At 43.3% G+C, this 16,032-nt stretch overlaps 1 protein-coding gene across 3 annotated transcripts in view; it reads left to right on the top strand.

The window, feature by feature from the left end:
* The first annotated feature begins 2,274 nt into the window (after nucleotides 1-2,274).
* LOC144606521 (flotillin-2) overlaps nucleotides 2,275-16,032 on the top strand; it is a 93,942-nt gene continuing 80,184 nt past the window's right edge. For 2 of the 3 annotated variants that reach the window (XM_078422752.1, XM_078422751.1), the window contains exon 1: nucleotides 2,275-2,431. In XM_078422752.1, coding sequence (XP_078278878.1) covers nucleotides 2,383-2,431 — 49 coding nt within the window. In that variant the 5' untranslated portion in view covers nucleotides 2,275-2,382. The remainder of the gene's footprint in view (nucleotides 2,432-16,032) is intronic. The other variant, XM_078422756.1, reaches the window with a different exon arrangement.

Consider the following 16,032-nt stretch of genomic DNA (forward strand, 5'->3'; position numbering starts at 1 on the left):
GCATCATTTGCAGCTACAAATAGCTTTGTTGCCAATTTTTAAAAGTAGCAATGACTGAGATATAGGAAATGCAAAACCAATTTATACAAAACAAGCTCCTACAAATGGTGATGTGATCTTGTCAAGATAATCTACACTTGTGAAGAAAGATGAATATTAACTCAAGGTACAAGAGAGAGAGAGAGAAACCTCACTGCATTTGTTTTAAATAGGGAGCACTGTGAATATTAAGAGTGGTTTAAAATACACAGCACGGAAACAGGCCCTTTGGCCCACTGGGTCCACATCGACCAATGATTACCCGTTTATATCATGTGTATGAAGGAACTGCAGATGCTGGTTTAAACCGAAGATAGACTCAAAATGCTGGAGTAACTCAGTGGGACAGGCAGCAAATCTGGAGAGAAGGAATGGGTGATATGAAGAGTCTCGATCCGAAACATCACCAATTCCTTTTCTCCAGAGATGCTGCCCGTCCCGCTGAGTTACTCCAGCATTTTGTGTCTATCACCCGTTTACATCAGTTTTATGTTATCCCACTTTCGCATCCACTACATGCACACTAGGGGCAATTTACAGATGTTAAATAACCTGTAAACCTGCATGTCTTTGGGAAGTGTGAAATACCAGGAGGAAATGCACGTGGTCACAGGGAGAGCATGCAATCTCTACACAGACAGCACTTGAGGTCAGGATTGAACCCAGGTCTATGACACGATGAAGCATCAGCTCTTCTAGTTTATTGGCTTGCTAATCTGTCACTTGCTACGTTTATATGACCAAGTATCTGCAGTGAGGTTGGAACCCACAGCAGCACGACTGGTGCACTGCAGCAGGGATGCCAGTCCACAACTTTGTTCAGCCTGGCGACATCACTGGCAAAACCAGCATTTATTACCCGTCACTAATTATTTTGAGGTGGTGTTGAACTGCTGCTTTGAACAGCTTCTGCCAATTGTTTCTGGATGTTATTGTAAAGGGTTGGTTTCCTTTTCATGTAGCATTTGATGATGCTGAACAATTCCTGTACGTGTGTGCGCGTCAGTCAGGAAAGAGTGGACACAGTTGCGATGCATCTGTGAATAGTGAATAGAACATAGAAGAGAGAACATAGAACAGTACAGCACTGGAACAGGGCACACAATGTCTGTGCCGAACATAACGGCAAGATAAACTAATCTCATTTGCCTTCACGTAATCTATATCGCTCCATTCCCTGCATATCCATGTGCCTATCTAAAAGCCTCTTAAAAAAACTACTGTATGTCACCACCTCTGGCAGCTTGTCCCAGGCACTCGCCACTCTCTGTGTTAAAAACTTGCCCTGCACATCTCAAGTGTCAAGAATCAAGAGTGCTTTATTGCCATATGCCCCCAAACTGAAAAAAACCCAGTTCTTTAACCTTTGCCCTTCTCACCTTAAAACTGTTACCTCCTGTCCATGACCCAAGGGAAAAAAATTGGACTCTCTTAATTGTATATACTTCTATCAGTTCTCCCCTCATCCTCGGGGATAAGATAACAATAGAGAAAACAATCTTAAATTTATTCAACCTCTCCTTGTAGCTAATACCCACTAAGCCAGCTTGTCAAAGATCTCCATTGTGTTCCAGATATGAAGAATGAATGGGGTCTCTCTCTGAGAGCCAGGGGGATGCAGTTCTGGGACAATGAATAAGCAGGCAGCAATCATCATCGTGAAATAGGTACAAAAACAGAAACACTCAGCAAGCCAGGCAGTATCGTGGAGAGAGAAACAGAGTTAACGCTTCAAGCCGGCACTTTCCATCACATGTTGAATGTTTTCAGAATATACTGTTTCATCTCACATTTTCAGCATCTGTGATTTGTAATAATTTCACATATTAAATACATGCATAGACAGAAATCTGCAAGAAAGTGCTGGATTTGTTGAAAGTCTCGTTTTGCAGCAATAATAAGCAACAATCGGTCGTTATTAAGTAATATTATGTAAGTATTCTTGACAAATTGTAGAAATAATAAGCAACGATCGTTCGTTATTAAGTAATTAGAAAATGTGGACATTCATTCGTTGAGCAACTGACATTGTAGTATTGCACATTTTTCCGGTGCAGTTTCTGTGTGACACTGGTGGGGGCGAGGGCTGCAACTGCCGTCTGTTCTTCGGGGGAAAGGTGTTTGTGAGACGATGATGGGGGCAGAAGCCTGTGCGCTAGGGGAGCGGTTTTGGCATGGACTTCCGCCCCGCAGCCTGTGCGCTAGGGGAGCGGTTTTGGCATGGACTTCCGCTCCGCAGCGAGGGGGGCGGAGCGAGGGGCAGGGCGAGGCGAGCAGGCTGGGCGGCTGCTGCTGCTGCTGCGCCCTTGTTGTGAAACATCGAGGGGGAGTCGGGCAGCGAAGATGGGCAATTGTCACACAGTGGGACCCAACGAGGCGCTGGTGGTGTCAGGTAACCCGCGTTGCCGGGGCTCGGATGAAGGGGTACCGTGGGGGGTGAGGCGGGAGAGGAAGTGGCCAGTGGGGGATAAAGTGGCGAGGACTGAGTGAGGTGGGGGAGTGGGAGCGAGTCCAATTCGGGGCGCTAGGCCGCAACTCAGAGACCCGTCCCCGCCTATTTCCCTTCATCTGAGGGAAATTAGGAACTGAAAGCAACTGTTATCACAATTTCAAGTTATTTTATCAATAAAATACTCATTTTCCTTGTTAAACAACTTAAAGATTTCTCCCTCTTTCAGATGTGGGGAATTTTACGACTTAAAATCAATAATTATTGCAATTTTAGTTTTGTTAATGAAACATTTTTCTCGTTAAATTATGTAAAGTTTTCTCTAATAAATATTTTAAACTTGATTTTTAAATATATATATTTTGAAGTTCCTTGCTGATTTATTGTGGTTTTCATGGTTTGTCATAATGAAAAGATTTTGCAGTATGTGGTAAGAAATTAAAAAGCCAGTGAAAGGCGTTGGTCCCTTTTATTTTCTGCATTTTTACCCATTTTGATATTGAATTTTAGTTGTCATTTTAATGATAAAGCCAGCATGAATTAAAAAAAAAAAAAGTATCTAAAATAACATAAACCCAAAAATGTTGTGTTATGATTGCAGTGATTTTTATGGAGACACAAGTACATTCCGAAGAAGTGTCTCAACCCGAAACGTCACCCATTCCTTCTCTCCTGAGATGCTGCCTGACCTGCTGAGTTACTCCAGCATTTTGTGAAATAAATACCTTCGATTTGTACCAGCATCTGCAGTTATTTTCCTACACAAGGAAGTACAGGTGCTAGTTCACAAGTGTTGGTGCTTTTTATGTAGGAAGGAACTGCAGATGCTGGTTTAAACCAAAGATAGACACAAAAAGCTGGAGTAAACAGGCAGCATCTCTGGAGAGAAGGAATGGGTGACGTTTTGGGTCGAGACCCTTCTTCAGACGAGTTAGGGATAAGGGAAAGGAGAGATATTGGCGATGATGTAGAGAGATAAAGAACAATGAAAAAGATATGCAAAAAAGTAACGATGATAAAGGAAACAGCCCATTGTTAGCTGCTTGTTAGGTGAAAACAAGAAGCTAGTGCAAATTGGGTGGGGGAGAGAGAGAGAGAGAGAGAGAGGGAATGCCGGGCTACCTGAAGTTAGAGAAATCAATATTCATACCACTGGGATGTAGGCTTTTTAAGTTGTGTTTATGTTTAGCGTGTGTGAATTAGCATGTACAAGAGCTGATGAATGGTTGACAATGGTGTATTGCATTACATAACAGGTTCAGTATATTTCCATTTAAAGGAAGTAATAAATGACATTCTGTGTTAATTATTCAACCTGTTCAATAAAGTGTAAAGCTTAGACTTTGGGTTCAGTTCACGTGATTTTTACCATCTTTACATTGTCTCTTGAAGGCACAAAAGTCCAGATACTGGAATCTGAAGCAAAACACAAAATGCTGTAGGAACTCAGTGGGTCGGGCAGCATCTGTGGAGGGAAATGGACAGACAATGTTTTGGGTTGGGACTCTTCATACTGGAGTAGAGGGGAGATAGTTGGTGGGAATGGGTGGGGTAAGAGCTGGGAAGTGATGAATTAATCCAGGTTAAGAGGGCTGCAGGTGATGGATGCAGAAGACAAAAGGGTGCAAATAGTAGAATCTGATAAGAAAGGAAGTGTAGAAACTGGGGGAGAGATGGCAGGTAGAAAGGAACAGGGGAAAGTGGAAGAAAAATGGGTGTCCTGAAGTAGAGAGGGGTTGGTGATGTGGAGGTCGAAGAAGGAAATGAACTGGGTGACATGTGGTTGGAATGCAAAGAAAGGGGGGGGGGGGGGGGTTAATAGATGGATAGATAGATGAGAAGTGGAAGGAGGTTTACCTGAAACTGGAGAAGTCAATGTTCATGCTGTTAGGACAATGTGCTTCTCTTCCAGTTTGTTTATGATCTCATACTGGTAGTGGAGGAGGTCCAGGACAGACAGGTCGGAATTGGAATTAAAATGGTCAGCAATCAGGAACCTGTGGTGGACAGAACAAGTGTTTGGTGAAGCGATTACATCGTCTATGCTTGGTCTCATGGATTAGGTTTCTCCATCTTTGCCTCATCTTTGCTCAAGATGAGGTTTTCTATTCTTGTGCTATTTTTTTCATTGTTATGTATAATAATGAATATTTTTGCACTACAATAGTCTGGGTACTCCCTATTACTGATTATTAATTCATTGTATTATTGATTGGTGTATTTGTTGTGGTGTTGGGTTAATGGGCTTGTAAAACTGCAGAAAGGAAGAATTTGTTGTTCCGTTCCCAGTGCATATGACAAACATTTGAGTACTGTTGGGACATCTGAGATGTTCTCTTTGTTCAGGAAGCATGGTTCTCTCCTGTAATTCTGGATGGAACTTTTACCTGTGTCTGCTCCATTTCCTGCAGTTCTGCATAAGCCCCCAGTTCCCCCCCAGACAAAACAAGGAGTTCCTCTCATCCTTGCCTTTCATCTGACCAGCCACTTTGAAGCTGGTAGAAATGTCAAAGAACAATGTGATCCCAGTCACATCTTCCTATCCCCACCACTTTCTGCTTTCCACAGAGACCACTCTCTGCAGCTCCTTGATTCACTCATCCCTTCTCACCCAAACCACCCGCTCCCTGGGAACTGCAGGAAATGTAAGACGTATTCCTACAAATTTCTCATCTCCATTCAGGAACCCCAACAGGCTTTCCACCTGAGATAAAGATTAATCTGCAACTCCTCCAACCTCGTCAATTGCATTTAGTACTCTCAATGTGATTTCCTCTTTATTGATGACACCAAATATAGATTTAACAACCGTTTTGCTGAACAGTTGTGCTCTCTCCACAAGGGCATACTGAAGCTCCCAGTTGCTAACTATTTTAATTCTCCCTCACATTGCCATACCATCCTGTCTGTCCTCTGTCTCCTCCATTGCCAGAGTGAGGCCACACGCAAACTAGAAGAACAGCGCCTCATATTCTGGGTAGCCAACAACCCAATGGCATGAACATTGAATTCTCTAATTTCTGATAAGCTCTGCTCTTTATCAATCCAGCTTTCTCGGCACTCTTCCTCTCTATTCCACTCCATGCACCCCTTCTCATCTACCCAGCTTCCCCCACCACACACCTTTCTTTGCTTTCCCATAATTCCTTTCCCAGCTTTCATCCGGTCATTACCCAACTCCTCCCTACTCCGGTCCTCCATTTTTCTCTACTGTCAACATACCATCCCTCCCTCTGTTCCTACATTTCATTCCCCACTTTCCTTTCTTATCAGATTTTTACATTTGCATTTCTTTGTCTTCTCCACTTATCACCTCGAGCATTGGTTACTCTCTCCACCCTCCTCCCCCCATCTGCCCTATCTCACCTGGACCACAAATCAACTCCATCTCACCTGGACCACAAATCACCTGCCAGGTCCGGTTCTCACCCCTGCCCCTTGCCTATTTCTCCCAGCTCTCTCCCCTCTACACCATCTGTTTGAAGAAGAGCCCAGCGCAAAACGTCACCTGTCCATTCCCTCCGCATTAACCCTTCTGTGCAGAAGGAGTTTCCAGTTTCTCACTAGCATATTTCATGCGTATGTGACCTGTGAAAAGATGATCTCTTTAGTGTGGATCAAATTCTGAATGAATGCTGCTTTCTTCAACTTGTAAAATTGGCCTTTAAGGGATATCCTGCCTGTCGAGGTGTGAGTGGGGCTTGGTGAATGGTGAGATCCCTTTGGCCTGTTTTTGGTCAGTTGAGGAGATAGACGTGAAGGGGAACAGGCAGAGCAGAATAACTGAGGGCAAGATCAGATCAACCATGATTTTATTGAATGTAATCTAGTGGGGCTCAATCTTCACATAGGTCTTTTCCTGGTTAAGACTGTGCTCCTGAGAACTGTTCCTAACTTGAACAGTTTGCAAGTTGGAAATGCCTCAGTCCGGCAGTATCTATATATTAAAACTCTTGTTTGTTTGTTCCTGAACTACAGCCAAAACGGTACAGGATAGGCCCACCTTACTCACCGTCACCCCTTTGGTGCTAATGGAAGAAGTTTCATTGAAATTGGTGTTTTATTTTTTTAATTATTTACATTTTAAAGTTTAAATCGATCACCTGGGGTGGAGGGAGGAGGGAGGATAAGGGGGGGTTGAGGGGGATTGAGTGGGGGGAGGGGGGGCGGGGTTTGGGGGAGAGGGGAGGCGGGAAGGGAAGGGGGGACAGGAGGGGGAGGGGGAAGGGGAGGAGAGAGGGAGGAGGGGGGTAAGGGTGGTTGAGGGGGGTGGAGTGGGGAGGAGGAGAAGGTGGGGGGGAGGAGGAGAAGGGAGGGAGGGGGGAGGAGGAGAAGGGAGGGGTAGGGGGGGAGGAGGAAGTGGGGAGGAGGGAGTGGGGGAGGAGAGAGTGGGGGAGGAGAGGGTGCTGCACCAATGCAGGAGAGGTTTGGGCCCAAAGGGTCCACTTTGTCTAGTATTAACATAAAATATTGGCCAACCCAGAGCATGGTCTAGTAAAACCTGGGCATTTAACTGAGCCATTGCAATATTGCCACAGACTAAATTCCCATGGGGCACATTCCCACAGCCTGCAGAAGCTGGCAAATGAATCCTATTACAATAGACAATAGGTGCAGGAGTAGGCCATTCAGCCCTTCGAGCCAGCACCGCCATTCAATGCGATCATGGCTGATCACTCTCAATCAGTACCCCGTTCCTGCCTTCTCCCCGTACCCCCTCACTCCGCTATCCTTAAGAGCTCTATCCAGCTCTCTCTCTTGAAAGCATCCAACGAACTGGCCTCCACTGCCTTCTGAGGCAGAGAATTCCACACCTTCACCACTCTCTGACTGAAAAAGTTCTTCCTCATCTCCGTTCTAAATGGCCTACCCCTTATTCTTAAACTGTGGCCCCTTGGTCTGGACTCCCCCAACATTGGGAACATGTTTCCTGCCTCTAATGTGTCCAATCCCCTAATTATCTTATATGTTTCAATAAGATCCCCCCCTCATCCTTCTATATTCCAGTGTATACAAGCCTAATTGCTCCAGCCTTTCAACATACGACAGTCCCGCCATTCCGGGAATTAACCTAGTGAACCTATGCTGCATGCCCTCAATAGCAAGAATATCCTTCCTCAAATTTGGAGACCAAAACTGCACACAGTACTCCAGGTGCGGTCTCACCAGTGCCCGGTACAACTGTAGAAGGACCTCTTTGCTCCTATACGCAACTCCTCTTGTTATGAAGGCCAACATTCCATTGGCTTTCTTCACTGCCTGCTGTACCTGCATGCTTCCTTTCAGTGACTGAAAACATTTCCCACCGCCCTTCAGTGTCCCAACCATTGTGTCCAGTGTTCAGATCCAAAAGCAGAGAGAGGCATGATGCAAAGGTGGGCGTGCGGTGTTGTGCAGTAGATTTGTACCCTGTATGAACAACAACTGGATCAATGCATCACTTGACTGTAGTCCTGAGAAGCAGAGCTGGTGGTTGGCCCGCCGTTCAGATTCCTCCATGTTGTTTCTGAGATGCTTTGCATAATCTAGTGGTTTCTGGCATTTTGCCTATTCACTACTTTTGAGTGCCAAGGGCACAATCGCTACTTACTCGGGTGTAACTTGGAAATCTAAGACCTTTTTACATGGCTGCGGGTTATATAGTCATTAAGGCAGACTATTAAAAGAGTGAAATGCACTTGTTGCCAATTGAAGCTGTAATAATTAGTATCAAAATTCTGGAGGGATTTTATACCTAGATGATTTGTATTTTTCCATGCCTTGTTGACTACCTTAATTTCTTTAAAATCCTTAATTCTATGAAGAAAATTTGAATAGTGTACTAGAAGGCTTAAAGCTGCTTCAACGGTAACTATTCAAACCAACAGAATCTACTTCAAGGTTGGGTGTTCCCTTCATCCAATACTGGGGTTGGAGAGAGAACAGATGTACCGTTCTCACTTTCCTGTCCTTTGGAAAATCTCATACCGCATGAAGTTGGTCTGAATCTCGCCAAACTGACGGGAATAACCCTGCAGCAAAACTCTTGACCGACAATCCAGAGTGATCCATAGTCTGACTGACAGGAAAAGCCGAGGATCCAAGAACCTATGTTCATTGACGAGATGGCAGTAGGGAGAGTGACAGCCGCTTCAAATTCCCTGGTTGATGTATCTCTGAAAATCTTTTCCCTGTCCAACATATTGATAATAATCACAAATAAATTTTATCAACTCCTCATCATGTCCTATAAACCTATATTACTTATATTAGGCAACCCAAATGCCCAGGAATGAAGGAGGCTTTAGAAAATGGAAGACATTAGTATGACTTTCTGATGTCTAATCTATCATGGGGACTGAACTTCCCACTTTCTCTGGCCTCAAGAAAGCAGCTAATATCATCAAAGATCCACATCACCCTGGCAACGCTCTCATCTCACTTCTACCATCAACCACCAAAACCAGCTACTTCCAGCAGCTTGTGTGGTGTGTGTCTTCACCAACGTCTATGACTTCATTCCACAGCAGCATATTATCTGCCATAATCTACTGCTTCCCCAGCCTGGCAAAAGGTTGGAAAAACACCCAACTCTCTTCGGACGGAAACGGGACAAAAATATGGCAGAGAAGTAGAGATGCAAATTCATGACTTCATCCCTCTTATCTGGAAAGAGTAGTGCATCTCAGGAAACCTTAAATGCTGAAATTGTGTTCCTCTCCAAAAAAGGAATCATGTTGATTGGGATAAATGCTGGTCTCCTGATTATCTGCCCTATTGTTGAATTTCCCTCAGTCACCACCTTTCAGTCATAGTACAGAACCTACTTGGTAGTAGATAAAAGAGAACTGATCATCACAATGTAAAAGATCAAAGGAAATTGTAGGGAGAAGTACCAATCACTCTGCATAGCCCTTCTCAATATCTTAAAAGCCTTTAGTTTCAATGATCCTTTCTCAAATCTGGTTGACTACAGAAATGTATTGCTGTTTACAGCTCTACTCACTTGGCTAGTACTCTACACCAATGCGTAGCACAGTGCTTCAACCCTCTCCTTGGTTATCTTCACTGCAAAACTGCACCTTGAACAAAGAACAGCACAGCACAAGAACAGGACCTTGGGCCTGCAATGTCTGTGCGGATCATGATACTAAGATAAAGAAATCTCCTCTGCCTGCACATGATCTACCATCCCTCCATTCCCTGCATAAGTTCATAAGATCTAGGAGCAGAATTAGGCCATTTGGCCCATCAAGTCCACTCCGCCATTCAATCATGGCTGATCTATCTTTCCCTCACAACCCCATTCTCCAGCCTTCTCTCCATAACTCCTGACACCCTTACTAATCAAAAATCTGTCAATCTCCACCTTAAATTATCCATGTGCCGAGCTAAAAGCTTCTTAAACACCACCACTACCCCTGTCAGCATGTTCCAGTTACCTACTGTACTGTGTTTTTAAAATAAAAAATGTCCCATGCATCTTCTATGAACTTTGCCCCTTTGATCTTAAAGTTATGCCTTCTGGCCTATGATATTTCTACCCTGGGGGAAAGGTTCTCAGCAGTGCGTGGACAAGCTCCATGTCGACCCACTTCTTTCAAATGTGTCCATCGTGTTAACTGAATACAGGAGTATTTGTATTCTCAGAATGATGAAAACACAAGATGCTGAAAAATGCAGAAATCAATTCTGATGAAGGATCTTCAATTTGAAACAAGCTCTTTCTTTCTATACAGTAGCCCCCTGATCTGGTGAATGTTTTTAACCATATTGTTGTTTCATATTTTCAGCATCTACAATTTTTAAATTTCTATTCTCTCTATTCCATGAGGACACCATGCTGACCTAATAACTCAATAAATTAAATTCCACTAATGCATCGGTGCCAGTAAGGCTCTCAATAATTTAATTTAAAAGGTTTTATATGTTCCAGAGAACTGGCCCATGCATTAAGTTGTGCTGCTGTTTTTTATTGGTCTGCATAATTCATTATTAGGAGCTTTTAATCCCCTCCCCATCCAAAGATGCTTGGGTTTGGCTGGGCCACAAAACTGCTGGAGTCAACTGTGCTGTTACCTGGTCGCCATATATCATACATGTCTCCCAGAAGTGAGCAGCAGCAGATTATTCAACTATAGATTCATCCAGCCAAGCCACACATCTCTTCAATTTCCATCAGTAGATACTGCAGTTGAATTTATAGTGAGTGAATCTCTTTGGACATTTGATACATCTCCTCCTTCTCCCACACACACTTCTACCTCACCGTAAGAAATTGATTGGCCTTGAATAAATGGGTGACGCACTCAATCTCAACAGCACATGGGTTCAAGCTGCTAACCAGGAAATTGAGCTTTCAAACCTAGGCTGATGTTCCAGCGCAGGATAATGGGAATGCTGTGCAGTTAGAGGCAACGTCTCTTGGATGGATGAGACTTTAAAGTATGGCCCTGCTTCCTTGTTACAAAAGCTTCCAATTCATTAGCGCAGGGCAGAGGAGTTCCCGATGTTATGCTCAATGTTACTTAATAGAAGAGTGTAGTGGCCTGGCGGAGGCCAGAGAAAAGGCAAGACGCCAGGCAGTGTTTAGTAAGATTCTTTTATTAGGCTGTGAGCTCCTGCCCACAGCGTAGTTCTCCTACGGATAAGATATGCCTTCCCTTGGTCTGGCTTTTAACCCCTTTCGCCTGTCCGTCACGTAACGAGGGGGCTGACCCAAGGAGTGGCCTGATCCGCCACAAGAGCATACTTATGAAGATCCTGTATCATTTGCTATTTCTGGAAGCTTGCTGTGTACAGATTAACTGCTGTGATCTGACATTGAAAATGTGTACATTGAAAATGCATACCATTTTTCAATGTGCCTTATTGGCTGTAAAGCATCAGCCAATTAGCTGTTAAGGTCTTAACAGAAATTAGATTTTTTTTGGAACCGTGCATCTTTAAAAAAAAAAAGAGAATACATTTGGGTTTCTACTTCTCTGTTTCTTCCCCACCCTTCCCTAAAAAAACACAATTAAAAAACTTGTATTGTTCCTAATGCAAAATGATCCAAAATTATTGGCACAGAGTGAATTCATGTTTGAGGTTTGGTTTCTTCATCAGCACTGATGAAGGACAGCACAGTGGTGCAGCTGGTAGAGCTGCTGCTTCATTGCGCCAGAGACTTGGGTTCGAACCTCAGGAGCTGTCTGTGTGGAGTTTGCACATACTCCCTGTGACCGCATTGGTTTTCTCCGGGTGCTCCTGTGTAGGGAATGGACACGAAAGTGGGATAACTTCAAACTAGTGTGAACGGGTGACAGATGGTCAGCATGGACTTGGTGGGCCTAAGAGCCTGTTTTCATGCTGTATTTTTCAATCAATCTGCTGGGCGATACTATAATATTTAGAAAGGAACTCAATATAAGAATGTCGGGAAAGAGAAGCCATAAAATCCAAACACTGAAATGGTGTTTCATTGATGCCTGTTAATCTATATATTACCAAAAACTCTCATCTTGTTTGTTCCCCTCTTCCTGTATGTTTGTTCCCCCGTATGTTTGTCCCTTATGTTTCTTTGTTCTGTTTTCATCCACAAAAAAACGGTGCACCATAGTGCCATAATTGTAGGCCCACCCTACTCACCATTCCTCCTTGGTCTCAATAAATCAACTTTTGTTGCTTTTAAAAAACAATTTACCTAATAAACTTTGATAAATGCGCCCCCCCCCCCCCCCCCGGGAGGACCAGCGAGAGTACCGGTGACCGTCCCGTCGTAACCTGCGCCTGACCTTCCTCCTGAAAGCAGCGCAGCGGCAGAGGGTCCAACAAGATGGCCGTGTCCGCAGTTCCCCAACGTTTGCCACCGTTCGCAGCTAAGCTGCAGGAGAGGCTTCAGGTCCACGGCTCACTCTGCCTGCAGCGCTGGACGCACGGGGCAGTCGGTGGCTTTTCCCTATCCCCCCTCGCCCACCCATGGGCCCGGGGGACACTCCCCGCAGGATCGTCACTTGCGGGAGGGTTGCAAGGCCCGCAGGAGAGATTTGGACCAAATGGTTCCGGGTCAATCTAGTTTCTTTCTAAATCTGGGTCTTGTAATTACATCTGACTGGTTGCATGGTCTGAGGATAGGGGAACTTGAAGGAAATTGCCATACAATGCAAAGTTAAACTTTGCCCTAAATTGCTATGTCTCTGTTTGGAGACACAATTCCCTTATTGCAGAATTGATAAAGTGGAAACTGTTGCACTGTATATTGTGTCATTATTAGCTTAGATATTTGATCAGATTTGTCAGACTGATGAAATTTCTCAATTAAAATATTTGCCCAAAACTCCAGCAAGGCCATCAGTATTCATCATTACAGAGTAAATGAAACAACACGAGTCTGCTTCGGGCCAAAAATGTGTGGTTAAATGCAAAAATTCCAGCTACTACCATTTGCTGCTGATCCACAAACTTTGCTACACTGATGGCTTGGAAGGATTTCAATGCTGAGTTTATTCGTGAAGGTGTGCAGTTACTGTGTCCGCCCCTTCGTAACTCACAAAACACACTCCCTCGCTTTTACCACGAACTGAGAAACGGCAGATGATGTATTTCAAGAACTAGTGCTTTGACTATATGATTGTCATTATCTGCAAGGAGTGATTTTCTTTTAATGCAACTATTGCACATGTATAATAGTTTTATGCTTGGCACATTTTTCAAATGGTGATGGCTTTGTGTTCTTCGATAAATATGTTTATTGTAAATGCACACATCCATTATTTCTCCAAACATCAAGCATATAGAGCATAATGCACAGCTGGATGGCATGTACTATTGTGTGTCTTGCGTTAATGCCAGAGGCTCAGTCCCAGATAAACCAATATTGTATTTGCACTACATGTGGAGGGGGAGAGAACAGAAGGGATTTTCTTTCAATAATTAATGTGCTGGAAAGACTCAGCAGGGCAGATAGAATCTCATATGTTTGTAGAGGTACATCACAGAAACAAGCCCTTTGGCCCTCCCATTTGCACTAATTGTACCTTTAAAAAATAAGCAATTTTATTCTTCCTGCATGTGTGGAAAGAGAAACAGAGTTAATGTTTGAGGTTGAAGCTGCATTGTCAGCACTGATTTAAGTGGGGGAGAATTGGATAGAACAAATGGGATCCCTCGGAGGGTGAGATCAGCATTGCTGTGGGGAAATTGTTGAGGTTATCTGATCGGGGGGGGGATATATAAATCAATGAAGATGAAAACTATTACAATAATTTCAAAATGCAGGGCTATGGGACCTGCCCAGCTGGTCAGGCTATGTCAAAGGAGAGAGAAGAAACTGAGTTAATATCTCGGATGGATGCCCTGTCGCTAAACTAAAATCCTGGGAACTGGACCAATTAGTTAACAACAGCAATAGGTAAATTACTGAGGGGATTCTGAGGGATAAGGTACATGCATTTGGAAAGGCAGGTTAATTTTAGGATTGATACCCTGATTAGTGATGTTCCTCAGGAACCTGTGCTAGGCTCATTGCTGTTTATCATCTAAATCAATGATTTTGAAGAGAATGTACAATGTTTAATAATTTTTTTTGCAGGTGACACCTGAATAGGTGGTATCATGGATGGTGAAGATTAACAATAGTTATAGCATGATCTTGATCAGCTGGGTGAGTGGGCCTAGGAATGGTAAATGGAGTTTCATTCAGATAAGTACGAAGTGTTGCATTTTGGGAAGATAAACCAAGATGGGACCTTTGCAGTGGAGGCCAGGGGAATATTGTAGAACAGGGGAGCACAACTACATAGGCCCCCCCGTGCAGTGTCACTGGTAGACATAGTGTATGAGGCTTTTAGGTTGGGGCATTGAGTTGAAGATCTATGTTATGTTGCAGGGAATGGAGAGGTATCAATCATGTATAGGCAGAAGGGATTAGTTTAATTTGGCATCATAGTTGATACAGGCACATTGGGAATCAAAAGGCCTGTGCCTGTGCTGCACAATTCTTTCCATTTAAAAGTAGGTGTGCTAGACATTGGTGAGGCTGCATTTGGAGTATTGTTCCGTTTTGGCCATACTGATATAGGAAACATGCCATTAAGCTAGAAAGAGTGCAGACGTGATTTTAGGATGCTGCCAGAATTCAAGGGACTGAGTTATCAGGAGAGGTTGGGCAGGGTAGAATATTATTCCTTGGAGCCTAGGAGACAAGGGAGAGTATAAAATTCAAAGGGGCATGGTTAGGGTGAATGCTTTTCCCATTATTGGGGAACTAGTGCCAGCGGAAATAGTGGAGCCAGGTACAATAACAGCATTTAAAAAATATGGATAAGGAAAAATTAGTGGACAATTTATACGAACTTAGATGAGCATCTAAGACAATACGGTTGTGTTGGACCGAAGGGCCTGTTTGGGTGCTTTGTGAGTCTTACTATAAATAGCCACTCTAATAAAGACAGAGGTTTTCCTGGTGGAGTCCAGAAGGATTTGAGTTGTGTGAACTCCAAACTCAATTAAAACAAAAAACACTCAAGTCCTGGGTTTTACTTCCCTGTGCTTGGATAATTTGTGATCAAATTATTTATCTGTGGCAATTGCTGTAAGGCTGAAGTTGGCAAGTGAATATAGTTTTGGTCTGCATCCGTCTTAGTAATAGCGTCTGCTCTCTATACTTAACGCCAAGTTTCAGTTATTTTCATTCAATGTTTTTTGAAAACCTTTGTATAGTATTCTCCAATAGTCCATACAAAACTGACCAACATGGCCCAGAAGAGGAATCTTTCATCCTAAGAGTGTGTACATGCGAGTCCAAAATGCAATAGATTAAAAAAGTTATTGGCAGAATTTCCAGTATTCTAAAGAGTAATGTGGTTCAAATCACAATGAAGGTTGCATTATAATGATGATTCAAAGTCACAAGAATTACTGGATGATTACATCATGAAGGAGGCTTATTGAGTCCATACCACCTCTGTGCTTAAGCAATTCAGCTTTTCCTGATAGCCCAGCAGATTCTTTTCATTCAATTTTTTTAGCCAGTGATCTCTTGAATGTTACAACTGATTTTTTTTTTTTACAACTGCTGGAAGTGTATTACAAACTCCAATCAATGGCTCTGTATTTTTGTTTTGTCTTGTCACATTCTAAATCAATCACCTTATTTTCTGCTCCCAGGTTCTTGAGCCTTCTGGGTACAAATATATGTATGGATATGATGATTGGAACAGTATGAATGCTTCTTGAAGTGTGTCCCACATTTTGAAGTAGCTCTGGCATGTCATGGAAGATCACTTGTGTGCAGGAAGGCTCCAGCATTTTGGGTCTACCTTTGATTTAAAACCAGCATCTGCAGTCCTTTCCTAAACAAGGAACTGCAGATGCTGGTTTAAACCGAAGATAGACACAAAAGGCTGGAGTAACTCAGCGGGACAGGCAGCATCACTTTGTAGTTTCATCTGTGTAGCACCTCATACATGCAGCAGGATTTAAAAGCTGTCAAAGAAGTTAAACTGCGCCCTGTAACTTTCTTATTCTCAAACTCTGCAGTTAGAGCCAAAAGTCACTGGTTTAATAATCAATGCATTGAAATT

The sequence above is a fragment of the Rhinoraja longicauda genome, chromosome 26, assembly GCF_053455715.1.
Source record: "Rhinoraja longicauda isolate Sanriku21f chromosome 26, sRhiLon1.1, whole genome shotgun sequence".
Classification (NCBI taxonomy): Eukaryota; Metazoa; Chordata; class Chondrichthyes; order Rajiformes; family Arhynchobatidae; genus Rhinoraja; species Rhinoraja longicauda.